At 39.8% G+C, this 19,719-nt stretch overlaps 1 protein-coding gene across 1 annotated transcript in view; it reads right to left on the minus strand.

Annotated features, from left to right (window-relative positions):
- CPED1 (cadherin like and PC-esterase domain containing 1) overlaps window positions 1–16,363 on the minus strand; it is a 276,366-nt gene extending 260,003 nt beyond the window's left edge. The window contains exon 1 of the mRNA XM_023513225.1: window positions 15,277–16,363. Within this exon, the coding sequence (XP_023368993.1) occupies window positions 15,277–15,525 (249 nt within the window). The 5' untranslated portion in view covers window positions 15,526–16,363. The remainder of the gene's footprint in view (window positions 1–15,276) is intronic.
- Window positions 16,364–19,719: the final 3,356 nt, after the last annotated feature.

Here is a 19,719-nt window from a genome sequence, read left to right on the forward strand (position 1 = left end):
CGAGCTTGACCACAGTGTCAGCAGTAGTTAAAGGATGTTCATAATGAATTAAATAAAGAATTGACAATCCGCAATTATGAAATAACAAGCAGAGGACAAGGAAAGACCTTGTTCTTTTGAAAAATGTTAAAATAATAGCAAGTCTCTGTCCTCTGATGCCAAAACAACGAGCTAATTCAGCAATTCAGCCTTAAAATAGTAAGTCCATACAAAGGCAATGTAGCAGAAAGGAAAGAGCACTGGGGCCGTTACAATAACCTGCGTACCTAACCATCCTGCAATCTACCAAACATTTTCACAGATGCCAGAGACTCTGAATCGGAGCTGGAGGCTTTTCCAGCCACACCTCGACGCCTCTTGAAACCCAAGTTCCCTTCTACTTCCCACCCTGCTCCTTATCCTCTGATCCTGCTTAAGTTCCATTGATGAACTTCACTTTCCTTCTCTGCAGATAAGCACCAACACCTTCTATCTTACTGCTGCTGCTACTACAAAGATCAAAGGAGACCCAGTTTAGACATAGGCATTAAAAAATATTTCTTCACAATTTTATGTTAAGAAATATCTCTTTTAGAAGTTGTCAGATAAAAGAATATCTTGAAAAATTAAAATATTCTAACTAAAAACCTTTAAATTTTAATTGTATGACTTCATAGAGGTTATGTCAAAATACAAGTGGAATATGAAAAGGTAGTGTTTATATATTAGGGACATGAACACATTCAAAAGTAACCTCTGGTAAAAATTCAGTCTCAGAGTGAATATGTCAGTACAAAAAAAATATGGGTGCCAATACACTATATATAGTAAATGCACTCTTAGATTTGGTGGGTAGACAAATTGTTTAATTGCACAACATTTTATACCTGGTCATAATGTTCTATAAGTAAATTCACACCTCAGGATATAAAAATCCCTCTATGAAACATTAAATTCTCTTGTCATGGCTTACAAATTATAGACACCACTGTCTAGTTTAAGGGCCTTCGCAGGGTTCACCTACAAATTCCCAAGTTCCCCACTTTCATTCTCCTTTTCAATCCTCATCTCTTCTCTCCACTGTCAACTACACACTGTGCTTCTCCTCCTCCCATTTCCCCTCCTGCTTAGCTTTCAGCCTCAGCTGTCCTCCTAGCCCTGCTGTGTCCTCTGCACACGTGCAGACCCCAGGGTCCTGCAGTGGGGCACCATGAGGGAACGTGTGGCAGCCAGCCGAGAATATCTTTCTGATTCATAGTAAACGTGCCCTCCTCTGGACAAGGTGTCTGTCCAGCCTAAAGAAACACCTGCTGGATGTAAGGGTAGTATTCAGGCACTGAGTTGGGGATTAAGAAATTCTCCAACTGCTGCCTATCCAGCTACAAGTTTGTTCCCACTGGAGAAGGGGGACAGGTTCCTAAGCCCACCTGAGGCATTTAGTAGTGTCAGTCTCACACAGATAGCATCTCTGGCCCCTGTCTTTTCTCCTCACCATTCATATCCATGTAACAACCAGTTCATCTGGATTTTTTCCCAGAAATCCATAGTTCCTTTGAACAGCACAGATGGGTAAGGATGGGTGGCCAGCACGCTCCATGTAGGAGGCCCTGCATCTCCAAGGCAGTAAAACTCTGCTCCAGTTCTTGTTGAATGAAAGGCTGCAGGACAGAGGCACACACCTGGTAAACCCAGAGAAACTCTGCTCTTCCCCATCCATGTGGGAAGCAAACTATTAGGAAGAATAGGGGAGGAGCCAGGTATGGTGCCACGTGCCTACATAATACCAGCACTTCAGGAGGCTAAGGTGTGAGGCCAGGACTATGAGACCAGTCTGGGCAACACAGGAAGACATTGTGTCTAAAAATCTAAAAATACAAAAATAGCCTATGTGGTGGCAGAGGCCTTTAGTCCTAGTACTTGGGAGGCTAAGGCAAGGCAGAAAGATGGCTTGGGCCCAGGAGTTTGCAGAGACAATGAGCGATGAGGCAGCACCACCCTCCACAGATGAGAGTGGAACGGGTTTTCTCCAGCACAGATCTAGGCCTCAGCACTCCTTTTCTCACTTTCTCTGAGCACTCTTGCGGCTGTTCACTCCCCATGAACTCCTCATCGCATCCGTGGAGATTACTGGCCATTACTGATGCACAGTCTTGGACATTACCCGGGTAACACTTTCCCCAGAATGACTGCGTGAAAACTACTCTCTGCCCCAGGCTTTTCCTCTGGATGTCCCTCCTGGTCTACCTTGTTCCTGCTCATGTTGCCAACTACTACATTATCACACTTGCACTTCATGACACAACCTCACGTCTTCCTTTCAGAGTCAGTCCTAGAGGTCTCCGGATTACATATCCATTCTAGAATGCTTATATATTAGATGAGGACTTCTTGCTTACAAAATCAAAAATTGTCAGGAAATGGTAATATCCAATATCAAATAATATCAAAACATAAGCACTATTTCTAGAAAAAGGAATAAGACATCATCTAATAGCTGATATCAAATTGTCAAATCCCTCAACTCCTTCCTCTATGGGACAGATTGTGTTGCAGAATAATTTTTGAGTGTCTTCTTCGACTAGCTTGAAAAATATGTTCCTTTCCTAGTGGTCTAGTTTATTCCTAAATTGTCCAGCAGAAGGTTTTATAGGCTAAGCCTGAAGCAAAAAGCAACTCTCTAACATGACAGATTGCTTTGGTCTTCTTAGGAAAGCCAGAAGTGAGAACATATTTTGAATGGAGGAAAACCTGGGTGGAGATGCTGTTTGGGAATCCCAGAGTTTAAGAGTCCAGCTGGAAGTATGAAAGAATTCAAGGGCTGCTAACCACCACAGGGAGATCTTCACAGGAGTCACAGCATGAAGTTGTACTAGAGCCCACACATCCATTCATTCAACATGTTATGTGCCAGGAATTGTGTCAACTTGATCTCTGCCCTGCCCCAAGTAATAGTAATTTATTAGAAGGTTTTGTTTCAGTGCTAGACTTCACATGGTGTTGTTATCTTATTATAGAAAAGTATAGTACTTAACATACTTATATATAAATATGTATGTTTATATGTAAATATAATAAGTGTAAATGCTTACTTGGTTTAGGGTTTTGCTAAGAATTGTGCTTAGGATCATGTGCATCCACTGAATGATGAGGCACACTTCCATTTATATCACAGAAAAGATGCTTCCTTCTAAGAGATCATCATCTTATCTGAAAAATAGGAGACAATTCTAGCTTCTTGAGATGTGTATGTCTGGCAGAATATATTTCCACAAATATAGTTAAAGCAGACATGATATTACTTTAACCACTGATTGCTTCTTTAAAAGAAACAGTAAGTTTACCTTGTTTTCCCCATCCTCATCTACATCCCCCCAATACACACACAAAAGAACTATCCTAAATCTATTTGTTCTTAAAATAGCTTATGTAGCTTTAAAATACTTGAAAAAGTAGGCTCAGCTTAGGAAGTAGAGAGTCTCAGATGCATTATTAATGTTTTCATTGTTTATTTAGGGAAAAAAAAGATAGTTCTTAAAGATAGTAACAGAGACAGGAATGAGAAGAAACATTCGAAATCACCCCTGCCCTCTGGGTGTGTCCAGTAGGGAAAGTTCACTGCTCAATACAAAAGCCAACTTTCTAGCCGAGGCTTTGCTAAGGTCAGGTAGTTCCTTCACTGCTACAGAAAAGTCAATTTCCTGTTCCATTTTTTTTCCCTGAAGCATTTGTGCACTTTGACTAAATTAACACTAGATTTTCCACTAGAGAAGAACTAGGCTTAGGGCTGACTCTATTGAAATGTTATTCTACTTCCCCCTGCTTATTAAAGAAACAGTGAAACATCAAAAGGAAACTCAATTGTGACAGCACAATTTTGGACCTGTAGTGGCATTTTGAAACGAAATTTATAATTTGACATTTGTACAGGATACTATACTGTATTTTTTAAAGAAAAAAAAGAGCATTTCCAGTAATCACATTTATGTTACATCTATGCATCCTTTTCCCAGGAGGCACCAAATGCTATGAGAATACGGTAGAACCCTGGTAAGTTGTCCGGCCAACAAACTTTAACAAACTGGTCAACATATAGAAGTGGTCAGCATAAGGAACTAGGCTCAGTACTGATGCAGTTATGTGGTACATGTCCAGTCTATGAAAATGAGGTCAGCTTACCAAGGTGGTAGGGAGGTGGTCAACTATGGACATTCTACTGTATTTTCATGACATTATTCTTTGAGATATGATCATGTCAATTCCCCTGTCTTTTTTTTCAAAGTTCTCAGCCACAACATCTAATTTGATGCCGTAACCCCTCTGTGACAAGGCATTTCCATCCTAGGGATGGAAAATAAAACTAGGAAAATAAAACTCAAAGAAGTCCCTTGTCCATGGTCACTCAGCTCTTCATCACTGAAACGTGAACCCCCCCTCTTGTTCCTCAATTTTTATTTCTCCTAGAAAGAGTAAATGGGTAATAGAAAGATTTGTTTCAGACAAAAGAAGCTTTGACAGATTGCTCTGGTGGTCTCCAGAAGTCTATACCATCACCCCAACACCATCCACTTCTTCATGAAGATCCAGGAAAAATACTACTGTTTAAGTAAATTCTATTTTCTTCTTGTAGATATTCATTGTGATCATCAGGCTTTTCCCTCTGTCTGACTCTAGCATCCTAGATTGGCTGCTTTAATCTCAGGTCCTTTGCTCAGGCATACTTGAAAGATGACTAGGGCAATGTACACCAGCTTTAGTTTGTCAACATCAACTTGTGAGGTATAAGAAATTAGCTATGAAAAGAACCCAAATGTCAAAATTTGTGAATAATTTACATTTTGTAAACCAGGGAAGATGTGTTGCATGCCAGCTACTGGCAGGTAAAGTCACTGTCCCGAGCAGAAGAGGCAGGATGTACCACATGCAACTCTGGAAAGCCAGTGGGGTGTGCATGCTTGCATTTGACCATCTCTGGAGGGGTCAAAGGGGAAAGAGACTGGGGCCTGCTGCCACAGGATGAGCAGCTACAAACATTCGCCTGAGCAAAATGTAGTCAAGAAAACACAGGGTAAGGACCAAAGGGCACATTATACAGGGTGGATAAAAAATTCGTGTGCACTTTGAAACAGTTTAACCTAATAAACTGCACATGAACTTTATGGAAACCCTGTATATGCATTCTTAAAACAAATATAATATAACCCATATTGAGTACTTTTATGGAGGTCAGAACTTGAACTGAGCTTTTCAAGGACAGGAAGGTCACAAGTATTTAAAATGCTGACTCTGAACAACCAGTTCTCTCAAGTAGGGCTTCATTCCACTTCTCCAGTAGAAAGACTAAAGGATTAAAAATTTAGGTAAATTTTGCCTATGGTCCCATAGCTCAGATACAGATGGAATTTGGGCCAATGTGTTCCGCAACATACCCGGGATCTCCTGGGATTCTAAGTCAATGTACTTATCAGAGTAGAGACTAAAAGTTTTGCTGGAAATAGGTGGGCTTAGTCTCATCAGTAATATGCAGAATTACAGAGCTTCCTCTTATCAAGTTGCTCTAATTGGACTGCATTATAAGTGGTAGAGATTTCTATTGAGGGCTCCCAGCTAAGGATTAACAATATCAAAGGTCATTACATTTCAGGGCACATGCTCAGGCCCCATCACTACTGCCAAATCCATGTGCTCTTCTTAATAATTACTTTAGTTCATCTATTATTTTGGATCATAAGTAATCCTAGCCTTCATTAGTGAATTTAACTGGAAAGTTGAATAAAAATTTTTTAAGATCCTCAGTTATCTTTTAGCATTCCATTCCTTTTATAACCTTGGATATGATAAGTCGGAAATGGTTAGCATTACATTTTCCACAAATCTCCAAAAATTACAAAACTTAACAAAGTACTGTTGATCTAGCAAGTTTCTAATGTTGGTGTAGTTTCTGTCATAGAACTTAAATCCTATTTTAGAACATGAGCTCACTCTTTTAGTGAGAATATCTCCCTTGGAAAAAAAAAAAATCTAAAGGAAGCCAAGAGGAAAATGAAACCAAAATATTCCTTTCACCCCAAAAGGCCACAGATTCAAAGTTGATAATAGCAAGTACTTTTTATAATGTCAGTGTACCTAGTGGTTTCCATTTCAGAGAGTTTACCTTCTATGAGTTTCCAATTCCATGAATATAAGAAATGGAATTGCTTAGAGGGAGAAAAAGGCAGAAGCCTTTGTGACCATCTTGAAAAAAACAAGAGGGAACAACCGTATAAAATGATTAATTCCTTGATACATACAAAATTTAATATAACTTATTTAAATATGAGCTTCATCAAGCCTTCATTAAAATTTATCTAATGTAAGCAAATTTAAATTTGTTTAAAATTCTCTCAGTATGAGCAATTTTTCAACCATATGCATATTTCATTATAAAAATTTAACATAGCTCTCTAATCAACTATCTCATAGAAATTCACAGGCATTAAAGCCTCATCAGGCAGCCCTACTAATTCCATGTAAGTCGCATACCTCTTAGTATGCTGACACCATCTCTTGAAAGCCTCCTATACATAGACTCCTGTATTTAAATTCCATCAGCACAATTTTTAAATCCGTATCTTCCAATACAGTGACAATATAAAAATGTGTTAGAGGGAGAGCTCAATTTTTAGTAGACTCAATCTGTTAAAAGTGGAAACTCCTTAGTAGAAAGAAAAGTTAGACGATGGTAACAATGAGATAAGAAAGCCAGGATGCAATAAGAAAGGCGCATTGGTTTGGAAAGGATTTTTTTTAATATTCTAATACTCGATACTTGAGACTATTCATAGGATGGAGATCCCAATGAGATAAAGGAGCTGAAGGTATCAGGAGAGATCACGGATGATTGATAAAGCAAATTTAATGTAGCAGAATGGCTTTATGATTATCATTAGCCAGAAGTCCAAAAATTTGTGCAGAAAGGGATACTGGCCCAGCAAGAATGAGAAGTGAAAGACCTTTGAGTTCGCTAAAAAAAAAAAAGGGAAGAAGAAGTTTCTCTCAATTCTTTACCCCTTCTCTAGAGTTGGCAAATTCAAATTCATCCTTCATTTATGTATTCATTCACTGACTAGATATTTATTCAGTGCTGCTTATATGTCAAATACTTCTTTGCCACTGGGGAAGTAGCAGCAGACAAATCAAATCATGTCTTTGATATTAAGGAGCTTACATTCCATGTAGAAAGACAGACAATAACCAAATGAATAGAAACGTATTTATTCAGGGCCCCAAATTTTAATCTCTTTCCTCTCTTCCCACTTAACTCACGTCTCCACATCCCCATCCATAAACATACTATTGATCTCAACATCTCTGATTAAAAGAAAAAAAGATTAAGCGGAGCTGAAGGCTTGGGTATAAATAAGCAGGCCTGACTTTGAGTGACATATCAGCCTCCCTAAATTTTGATTCTGAAGATTCATTTTACTGTGAAAGGGCAACAGTTTAGAGGCTGGAGGCATAGGGAGAGGAAGTCAACAGGGCTTTCAGCTCAGGCATTCCTAACCCAGGGACTTATGTTCATTGTAGCCATTATTTATTGTTAATGTATTTTGTGAAGGCCAAATGGTAGGGTCTACAGGGACCACAGAGATGAGTAAGTCCTCAAGGAAAGTAAATAATTATTTTGATAGTTAATGTTTCCTGAGAACTTAGCTGGACATGTTAAGTGCTTTGCATAACTTATCTGTTTTAAGTCTCGTGTTTAGCCTTGGGAGGTTGGTGTTAATAACATCCATTTTCAGGTAAGGAAACTAAATCCTAAAGAGGTCAAGAAACATGCCCAAGGTAGCAGGTTAACAAAGAATAGTCATTTGAATCTATAGCTCATGTGCTTCATTATTTCTACTCCTCAAGTTTATCAATTTCCTAAGCTGTTGTAACAAAGGGTCACAAACAGGCATTTGCTAGATGCCTGAACTCAAGGTGCCAGCAGCATTAGGCTTCCTCTGAAACCTGTAGTGGAACCCTTGCTTGCCTCTTCCAAGTTTCTAGTGGTCTACTGGCAATCTTTGGTGTTCCTTGGTATGCAGCTGCAAAACTCCAACCTTTGCCTTTGTCATTATGTGTCATTCTCTGCGTAGGTCTCTCTATCTTCACGTGCTATCTTATCATAAGAACCCCAGTTCTACTGGATTAGGGGCTCACCCATTCCACTGTGACCTCATCTTAACAAACTGTAGCTATGAAACCTTATTTCCAAATAAGGTCACAGTCTGAAGTACTAGGGTTTAGGACTTCCACATATCTTTCTGTTGTGTGGGGAGGCACAATTCGACCCATAATAGCAATGAATAGAGATGGTATATGGGGATAGAATGGAAATAGAGAGAACACATAGGTCTCAGTGCAATCCTGCCCTCACTATCAACTTGATAATGTTACTTCGAGAGAGGCACTTTCCTCCTGTGAACTTCATTTTCCTCATTTACAAAAGAAACATGTTGAATCTAATAATCTCTAACCTATTTCACGTTCTAAGATTCCAAAATTCCTTCATTCCTAAGTAATTATTTTGAAAAGTAAGTCTTTTGAGGATGTTTGAACACATATCTACTTGCAAAGACAAGGGCTACCATGATGGAAAAGTAAAATTTCACAGGTTCGAGAATACTTAACGGATGACAGTGAAGCTTTGTAGAAGTAGTGACTAGGGTAGATGCCAGGCAGAGGTAGAAATGTTAGTTACAGGTTGGAGAACAGGGTGTTGGGCTGGATTCCGGATCACATATTGAGGCAGAGTGGGAGAAAAGGCTGGAAAGATATATTTGGACATGGCAGGGCTGGGGATGCTTGACAATGAATTTGGTGGGCTCAACATTGTACCCCCTGATGGCATTTCAATGGAGATATTATGGAAGTTGTGTATGAATTGCATAGAATGTGCAGATGGAGTGGTGACTAGTTAGACTAGTCACCTAGTCTAAAAGTGTAGACTAGTGGCAGTGAGGACACAGCATTGAGGTTGTAAAGGTTGGCTCTTAAGATTTTAGAATCTGATGAACTCTTATCTGGATTCATTTGGGGGACTAGGGCAAATCTCACTTTACACCAGCCATAAAGGCTTATACTAAGCCGGTATTTACAGACATTATTCAGTATAATAAGAAACTAAATGTGTGTCATGGTTCCAGAAGCAAATTAGGAATTCGAACTAGAAAAAAAATTACCAGGTCTGCAGGCAGTATACAAACCACAAAGATGAAATCTAGTGGGTCAGAGCCAAGGAGGGCAGACTGGGAAGCCACACACAAGTTAGTTGAAACAAATGGCTCTAAATAATGACCGCAAGCAAGGCAAGAATGCTGTGGCCTTTACGTGGCAATGTAAACATGATTAACACTACTGAATCATACACTTAAAATAGGAGGGTAAATTCAATAATATGATTTTTTAACCACTATTAAATATTTTAGAGTATAATAATTTTAAAAAGGAAAACAAAAAAGACAAAGAAACTTAAACAATGTTGTAGCCTTTCTAATTTGGAGCTGGCCATGGGCTCAGTGTCAGGGTTCAGATCTGGTAAACTGTCAGGCCAGTTGGACTTGGTGAGGGGCAAGTCATGCGGAGGAATCAAGAAATATCAAGATAACACTCAGATTTAAAACCTGTGCATCCAGGAGAAGGGCCATGAGGTTCTAGTCATGGAAACAGAGAGGTTATGGAGTCATTCACTTGGGCATGTAATTTGTAAATGAAAGTTATTTGAATGTTTATAGTATGTTATAACATTCTGCAAAAAAAAAAAAATAGGAAATGGAGAAATGGGAGCTGCAGGTGATAAATGATCTCTTCAAGGGTGAAAATCAACAACAGGCAAAGTTGACATGTTCTTCAAGGAAAAGCATAAGATGAGACAATTACAGGTCCAAGGAACTAAGCTTGGGAATTTCCACCTGTATCATCAGTGGAAAACAATAAGCCCTGAAAGGAGATGACGCCTTCGTCAGAAAGGTCGGAGAATAACCCTGTTGTTTCATGAAATTTAAAACGGTAGTTTCAAAAAAGAGTCGTCACCCAATAGTAAAAGATGCTTCAGAGAAGATGGACCTAGATTGAAAACTGACCATCGGATTTGGCAATGAGGTGATCACCAACAAAGAAGTTTCAGTGGCAAACGCCACATGTAAAGGAAAAAGAATGGGGTGGGGTGGGCAGTGAGGGAGAGAGGAAGCATCTTACATCAGGCCGTTGTCAGGTACCACGCTTGCTGTTTCATCAGTTCTAAACATGTTTGCTGCATAAGGAATGATCTAGGTGGAAGGTTTCAAACGGGCAATATTATAAGTAATAAAGAGTAACTGTGGTTGGAGCCAGTCCTAAAAAATATTGAACAGAGGGTGTTCAAGAATACGTGAGGAAAGTAAGATTTGACAAAGACGAGACATTTGGAAATGTCAGCTTCCCAAATGGTCTTCTTGCCTTCAATGTTATTCCACTGCAGTCCACCCTGCAATGTGCGTTGTGAGGTGTTCTCTCCAGTACATCAACCTATTCATGTCAATCTGTGCTTAATTTTCTTCAGGGATTCTCTGCTGCTTTCAGAGTAGAATCCTGACTCTTTATCAGGTGCACATGTCCAACATCCACACCTTGTTGAATTTTCTACCTTGTATATTTGCCTCCTTGCCTCATTCAACACCCTCCCTCGCCAACATGCTGTCTAAAAAATATTTGAAAATTTCCAAATGTATCAGGCCACTTAATTTCTCTTTGCATATGCAGGTTTTTCTGCTCATAACACTTTTTCTTTCTCTACCCCCTCCAGTTCCTTCTCATCTCTCAAAAAGTAGTCTTGTAATGATCAATTGCCCACCCCTGTGTTTAGTTACTTGTCTGTCCACCAGTGCCTTTTATTTCAATACTGCTAGTATCACATGAAGAGCCTGGAACGTACCGATTGCCTGATCAATGTTTACTCAAGCAATTAAAAAATGAAAGAATGAATAAATGAAAGGGATCAGAAAGGTAAAGATGAAATAGAGGTTTTGTTTCTTTTCAAGTGAAGAGCGGAATTCTTAGTGAGATACTTTTTAAAAATGTTATTTAGAGAAAGCAAGGTCACATACTTAGACCTTTTGGAAGTTTTTAGAAAGCAAAGTTATCACAGCCACCGTGTTAGTAGTCACTAGATCACTTTGCTAGCGATACCTACCCTTCCAGTGGGTAACACTAACCATTCTGGGGACATCAAACTGTGGACGCTGCCTTCACCATCTCTGCTGCTCACAGTACTGATAGCAAAGGAGGGACCACCTCACCTCTACACGGGCTGGACCACTCCCACCCAGGCCCTGGCTTCCCTGACAATCCAGGTCACACACCTTGTAAGTAGCAGCAGTGGGAGGAAGACTCCGACCAGGAAGAGGCAGAAGAAGAGATCAGGAGATAAAGCGCTTGCTCTTTCTGCACCTCTCCACCTGTGCCTGTTCTGAGGCACAGTTGTTAAAGGAAAGCCTCTCTAGCTATGACTCCCAATAGTGCAGACAGCTGTGTTTTTTCTCCTTCTTTCTTGTTTTTCTTCCCCACTCTTGTGTTCCTGGGGTTGCATTTTCCAATAAAGTCTTGGCATGGAATGTTTGCCTCAGGTTCTGTTTCTAGAAAACCTGGGCCAAACAAATAATTTTTAAGAAATTTCCAAATGTTAAACATATTTTTTACTATGAGAAATGCAAACAAAATTAATTAGAGCATAGGTACTGAAGGAGAAGGGAGAGTCAAGAAAGTGAAGACTTGGAAAATGAATAGTCATGCAGGAGTCAAAAAACAAAACAAAACCCAACCCAGTAAGTTCTCCTTGTGAGGCCGTCAACAGGAGATAATCAGAAACACATGGCTATGGTGAGTATAACGCAATCCCCAAATAGAAAAGCTTCCATTAAAAGGGCATATGCTGCAGAGATTTTCTTCCATTGTGTCTGTGCCTCACTTAATGTGCTTCCAGTGTTATGAAATGTTAAAGTGTTAGAGTCCATGAGAATAGATAAATTGGCTGAGTGACCTACTTCAGTGAGGACAACACAACTGTGTTTATGTATTAAATAGAAATCATTTTAAGACCCAGCAGATTATCAGACAATAGTCAAACAACAAACGCTGGGAGAAAACCCAGAAGAAATGACAAAAGTACATCTGCTTAGCAAGGCCCTCTGGAATGTTCAAATGGAAAAATGAATTAAAATTTGGCAAGAAGGAGGGCGAGTACTTCCTTAGTATGGAAAGTTGGCATATACTATACCATGATCTCAATCCGTATTGAAAACAGCTTTAGACATTGAACCAGATCCGAGTTGTAAAGGTGTACAGGGCAAAGCTACCCACCTTCAAACATTTGCTACTACAGAATCCTCTGTTACAGAGCTGATAAAAGTACAAACGGTTTTCTCATCCAAGCAACTGCAACAACAACAAGAAAACCCTGACAAATATTTAATGCTTACTCATCAATGAACAAAATCTCTCATCCAAGAAATACACTGTGGGTATACTTTGGTTTCTGAATGTTTATCCCTGCAGACACTATAAATTCTTCGCTGAAACATTTGCTTTAATAACCTCAGTTAAAGTCTTTAATTAATATATTTTTCATTTTAGTTTTCTAAATCTAGATCCAATTCGCACATCATGAAAGAGCAGTTAGTTTAACATGTAAACATACTGGTTGTTAAGGACTTTTAGTGGTTTTCAGTATGTTTTTATTTCTGAATATCGGACAGAAATCGATGATTTTTTTTCCCCCCAGAGATCTGCATATAATATTTTGCATAAAATTTCTGGAGTTTATAAACGTGTTCTACATTCAAATACATTCTGGAATCTATGAACCATAGGATTAAGTAACCAAAAACCACTTACCTCAAAAATGAATGGATTCAACTAAGAAAAAGCCCTAGTAACAAAAATATTTTGGTTTTTCAATAAAAATAATGATAAAATCTAAAATTTACAGGTATGCTATTTCTATAAAGAGCTTGAAAGCTAATTCTAGGTTTTTAGGGAAACCTATATAGCGTCTCATCAGTTTTTTTTTTTAAATTAACTTCACAGATAGTTTTTTGGACAGTGATCCATTTTTTGATACCAACGATATTTTTCCTCAATTTAACCAAAAAAAAAAAATCTAATTACCTAAAATGAGATTATTATTTGATTACTTTCAGGAACATATGTTAAAAGTAGAATCAATTTGCATATGGTTTTACCTAATGTGTGTATGACTTTTTCTAGCCTTTATATCCTCAAATAAAAATTGGCTCTAACTATGGCTGGCCCAGGCTAAAAATGGAGATACATAGCCAGTGTTTTAGTGTCTGTTAGGCTACTGAAACTATAATTGTGAATTTAGAATCTTGTGTATGATTAAAATATTTAAGACTGTGAAACATTTGGAAACCAAAATCTTCATGTGTTTGGCATTTTAGTGAAGAAAATTCCAGAGTGAATGTTTTATTGCAGCAGCCAATGAGTTTCAGATGGTTTGTAAGTAGCCAGAGATTTAAAGTTGAAATGGAATTTTCTGTGACAGCCCACAGATAGCAGTTAACATATGCCTAAGTCACAAAATTTAGAAATTCTTATAAAAAGCAAGAATCACATGGCATCCAGGAGGGAAGTAAAGAAGACTGCAAGTCAGTGAATAAAACCTTTTTATCCAAAATTTTAGTAGAACTTGCAGTCACTTAAGAGCAAAACTATTTCAACCCTTTTTGAAGAAATTATATTTATCAATATTAGAAACTAAGAAGTGATTTTAAAAGTCATAGTTTGCATCTATCATAAACATGATAATTCAAGAAAAGAAAAATAATGCAAATAAAAGTTACTGCTAGCATACATGAACAAAAAATACACAGTCTTTAATTACTTTATAGCACCTAAAAATGGATTCACACTTTTGGTTGAAGTTTCATCGAAAAGTGCTTTTAATCATATTACCTACTCTTTTTTGCCATAAGCTATTTCTTGGTCAAAATGTTCCTTAACATTGTGGATAATGAATGAAGATAGAAGTTTTCAAAGTTTGATTTTAATCTAAAATTGTCTTGCATTTCAGTAAGTTCTTGTGGTTGTGGCTTCGCGAATTATGAGAGCTTTGAAATCACTTTTATTTAGAGCATCAGTCTTCAACAGGAAAGTTGTGGCTTGATAACGATTCCCCGGGGGATCCATCTTGTCCTAATGCTTACCGTGTGGCCTGCCTAAAGAGCTGTAGTATCAGTCATCGGATCTGCAAAATGATGGCAATCACCCCTACTGTACCTAACTCACAAGGTATTTGAAATGAAACAAATAAAATAGTTTTTAAAACAAGTGGCACTGGAGGTGTTGATAATAATGGTAGCAGTAGTACTGGTATTCAAAAGGAAATTCTGCTTCAAACAATAACCAGGATCATACGATCAACCTACATCTATTGTAAATATAGAGTACTACTTACAGGTTCCTAAATTACCTTGCTATAATACTACTGACTGCGGTAGCTTTGCCACCAAGATATTTTTAGTGTTAAGTTTTTTTTTTTTCTTTTTCTTTTTTACACTGGAATGTTTTACAGGTCATCATTTTACTGACAGGCAGGATCGGAGGGCTATTTTAAAATATAAATTTTATGAGTTTTGTTGTGCTTTATTTTTTTCAACACTTGACAAGTAAGGTTAATGGTTTACTGGAATGGTATAAATATAAAATAATCTCTATTCCCCTAATTCTATAACCAATAAAACACAGTGTGTCAATTGTTTGGAAACTTCTTATACTTTTCTTTTAAATTCTTTAGAAATACATCCATTGCTTTGGAAATGTGTTCATCAATGAATTGGTTTAGCTAATTATAAAATGGGCTTTGGAGTATCTTTTAGTCTGGAATGTGCCGGTATTCAGTGACCACCTTGAGGAAGCAGACATTCAGTTTTTTTGACTCTTTGATTTGGGTTTCTGAATTTTAAATCCTCAAATCTCATAGAATCCTAATATTTTAGAAAGAACTTGCATCATTCTCCCCTCCTCCAAATTGGCTATCTCATTCTGCTGAAATGAAGTAAAATTCTAAGAGATAAAATAATGTCCAGAACTTTCTGGAAGTAAATGTAAGAAGCTGAAGCTTATGTAACGTGTTTCCCTGTCATCAGGTCACTCTCTAGGCTGTTTATACTCTGGATCCCTTTCAGACCTCATGGAAGTTAATTTTAGTCTTACAGGACAGAGAGCCAGAGGGCTGCCTTTGCAGAAATCGTCTCCGTGTTAAGCTTATGACAGGCTTACCTTTCTGATTTCCTGCGCATTACCAGGGAGAAGGAAGCACGGTTTGTCCTGGGAGAATTCTTTCCTGCATCTGCTTGCTTGGATGGCCGTAGATGTGTGGGGGGCAGTGCCAGGGACAGCGGCTGTAAGCTTCCTTGTCCCTCGGAGGGTCAGGGTCTGGTAGAAGAGACAGATGGCCACAACCAAACCCACCAAAAAGGGCCGGGGGCAAAATCGCCGACGACAAGGGAACACTGGACGACAGACCATGACCAGTCCAGCTTCACTTGGCCCCTGTCCACGTTGCGGGAAAAGTCATAGCAGCTATTTTTTGTCAGCATGAAAAATACAAGTCTGTTCTTCCACAGCTCCAATCAAGTTTGCTCCATCTCTGCTTGAGAACTTTCCGAAGGATCATGCCAAAGAATCATAGGTCCCAAAAGTCTGAGGCGGTTAAGGAGAGCCCTTCCATGGATGACAGTGAAAAGTGGCTGACCAGGGTTAAAAAAAGACATCAAAATAATAATAGATGTAACAAATAACCTGGTGTTGCTGCCAAACCGTTGCTTCCGGCAATGCCGTGTTTTCACAACATCCTTAAACTCGCAGCAAAGGAATCCGACTCTGCCCCAGCTTTACAGGAGTGGAGAGAACACCACCAAAGTGAATCTGAAGTCTGGAAACAGCCTTGAAGAATGCAGTAGGTTAAACCCACAGCGCCTGTTGCACAGCTGGAGGCAGGCCAGGTTGCCTTAGCAGTTCCTCATTTTTCCTCCGGTTTTAAAGCAGTCCCGCTTCCAGCCTTTTGTAAGCTGCCCTTCTTTCAGCTTTAAATTCCCACTTTCCTGTAAGCATTCACGGCTCTTAACATGAAAAGGGAATAAGCGGTTTGAATGGACATGGTTACTATCAGGGTTTTGCTTGTATTTGTTTCATTCTGTTTCAAGTTCAAAGTTCTGTGTACTTACTCCGTTTTCATCCTTTTAGCCAGAAAAAAAAGTTTCCATGATCCCCTAATGGATTGCTGATCCAACCCCCACTCGGAAGGAAACACCAGTCGGATGACTCCAATTCATCACACGCACACGCAGGCGGACTCCAGAGACACGCGCGCGCCTTCTGCGCCCGGGCCGGAGCTCGGGACCTCGGGCCGCGCTGCCACCCAGGCCGGCCGGGCGAGCGGGGCCCAGCGGGGCGGAGCTAGGGCTGGGGCTCCCCGGGCCCTGGGGGCGGCCGGGCCGCGCCGTCCGCTCAGGAAGGGTGGGTTTCCACAGACCCGGAGCTGCCCCAGCACTGTCCCTGAACTGAAGCTGCCTACCCAGAGCTGCAGAATTTAGAAACATACCCCTCTGCGATTTTTTCCCCCTAACTCAGAACCGGGAAAATAAATAACTCTTAATTGATGGCAAAGGTTGAGGGTGACACGAAAGCCGCCGAGTCCATGAGTGAATTGGGAGGCTCTTCACTCGAGGGAATTGTGGTCACTCTCCTGAGGAGAAAGGGGTCACGAGGACTGCCTGGACCTCAGACAGCAAGCACCAGGACAACTCAAAGTCTCTGTGCTTTAGGACCCAACACCTATCACAATTAGTACCCCTTCCCTGGACTCAGAGCTGGGTCTTTCAACGCCTAATTGCCTGACCTTTTGCCCCTAAAATGAGCTGATTGTAGCAGGAGATGGAAGGGACATTTGCGCGGCAGAAAGGGCACAGGGTGGGCAGGGTCCAGAATTCAGCCCAGCCTGTGTACGGACCGTCACGGGGACCCTGCTGGTAGTGGAGTCCTGCGAACTCCATCCGCTCCTGCTGTCAGCGGAGGGAACGCCAAGGAGAAAGGACATTTGTGTGGGGTCCATTGCTCCCTCGTTCCCAGCCCCTGCTTCCTAAACCCTGGGTTTTTAGCAGGCTGGCCTGGGCTCACAGCAGGCATTATTTACAGGCTATGGACTTGAGTGGGTTTTCTAATTTGTTTCTGACCCAAGCTTGGTGGGGAGGGCTGATGTTCTCCAGAGAGGCCGCCCCTCTGAGCGAGCGCGTCCCCCAAATGCGCGGCATATTTTGTGAGACGGAGCGCCCCCTGGGGGTGCCCAGTTACTACAGATTCAGAGAAATGGGCACTTAAGAGTTGTTTGTTAAGAAACTTTTAACACCTTATAAAATAGATTAACACATCACAGAATAGTCACACTAAAGCTAGATTTATCTCATTAGCCTGTTTCTCCCACAATGGATTTGATATTATTTGATTTATAGATTCAGAGTCCTTGAGAAACAAAGTGGCACGTGACTTTTAAAAGCCAAGAGAGTTTTAAGAGAAAATGGCTAAACATTGTGTTGTAGGACATGTAGTTTTGGTGGATGCAATACAATTTGAGAGGTAATAGGAATGATAAGAATTCCAAATTGGAGTCAGGGTGTAGCAAAGCTGTTACTGACAAAGAATGGCAGGCAGTTCTATTAAGGCAAGAAGTCTGCACATCTGAGCATTTGAGGGATGTCGTTTGTACCCATAGTTACATTGTTGAGAACAGCGGATAGAAGAAAGAGTAAATCACAGGCAAAAATAAAACTGCCTTTGGGCTGGGAGAAGTAAAAGGCAATATTATAGAAAATTTTAAGAAGTTGCTATAGCTGAACTATGATGACACCACTGCATTCTACCCTGGAAGACAGAATGAGGCCCTGTCTCAAAACAAACAAACAAAAAAGGATGTTAGTGATCAATACATGACCCCAAAGGACATCTGGGTCTCTAACAAGTTATGCTTCTTTCTGGAGATACATTTTGACATGGATTTCCACTCTGTTGCAATCTTCACATTCTGGGCCCCGTTGGTTTCCGGCAGGGAACAGCCTTTCTCTTTCAAGGATCCTGACGATGAGGATGTAAAATTAACTGTAGCTACTAGTGATGTCATAAGGTAAATGCTGGAAGTGCTGTCAGCAATGCCTGGTCACTCACCTTCCAGCACCTCTTCCGTACAAAGATCCATTGCTCCCTTCTCAGCTCCCATGGCCTCTTATCTAGTGCTGACTACAGAACTTCTCCCATCAGCCCTGAACATAACAGGCAGGTTTTAAGTTCTGAATGACATGCTGAATCTCTACTATGCAAAAACATCATCCTAGGCCCTATGAAAACAGAAACACAGGACAAATACTGTAAATGACTAAAATGTAACAAGTACACTGACAGATTGGACAGAGCAGGATGACTGCTTTCATAAGCAACCTTAAAATTTCATTGGGTTGATGCCAAAAGCTCAATTCTCACTCATATCACGGTCAATGTGCTCAAGATAGCAAACATTTGGTACCTCCAGTCTTTCCACCTGGTGACTTTCAATAGCCCTGAATCTTGGACATCCACTGGACTCCTCTGAATCTTGTTAGCAGACAAGCACTGAGAAAGGGAATGGCAGATTCAGTGGAAGGTCTTTTAGGGGCCAAGCTTCAGACTGGCCCACATCCTTTGACCTACATTCTCTTGGCCAGAGCCTGGTCACATGGGTCCATCTAACAGAAACTGAGTTGGGAAATGAGGTCTAGCTTCATGCCCAGGAGGAAAAGGAAACAGGCTGATAAAGACACAACAGTCCCGGTCACAACTAAGACAGAGATACACCAAGTGCCATGGAGAATCAAAATAGTGACTTCATGTCTTTTTGGAGGTGATACAAAAAGTGGCCACTTCTCAACCAGGTCTTAATAATCATGAAGATTTCAACCGCTGCCAAAAGGAAAATATAGATTTTATGTCTAAGTGGAAAACCACTAAGATAAAGCTGAAAAAGAGGATTAGGTACAGAACAAGGATGGCTATAATTTCTGAGTTAACAGTTTATTATTGAGCCTTTATCTAAAAACAGTAGGAATCCATAAAGTTTCCTTCCCAGAAGATTCATTAATGAAGATATCATGATAGTTGTCAAGGTAGACTGATCATTATCTGCAATTATCTGACAATACTGTTATGTTCCCATTAACTTTAGTTATGAACTCACAAAGCAAACTCTCCATTGTTTTTTAGGAAGGATAAGGACAATATGGATTGAGGGCATGTGGTTATTCTTGGTGGTACAAAAAATGTTTAAGATTTAATAGAAAAATCTTTGTGAGATGTCAGATTCCCATCTTAGGGCCCTTACTGTTCCTTAAGAGGCAAATGTTGTACTCACTTAAACTACATAAAAATATGACTGATTATATTTTATCCCACAGTTATGTAAACACAGCATTAATTCATATTAGGCTTAGGATAATGCATTCTTTCACTTCTATTTAAAAATTTATGTCTGCCACTCATTACAATGGCAAGTCCAAAGCTTAGCCTATGATTAGGCTTAGGTGAGGTTCTTGATATATTGGAGAGTGGTCAAGAAAAATCCTAAAATATTTCTGCAATTTGTCTATACAGTTCTGATGCAATCAACATTCAAACTTAATGTCCTTTAGACTCAACTTT

The sequence above is a fragment of the Otolemur garnettii genome, unplaced genomic scaffold, assembly GCF_000181295.1.
Source record: "Otolemur garnettii isolate 467f Iridium unplaced genomic scaffold, OtoGar3 scaffold00037, whole genome shotgun sequence".
NCBI lineage: Eukaryota > Metazoa > Chordata > Mammalia > Primates > Galagidae > Otolemur > Otolemur garnettii.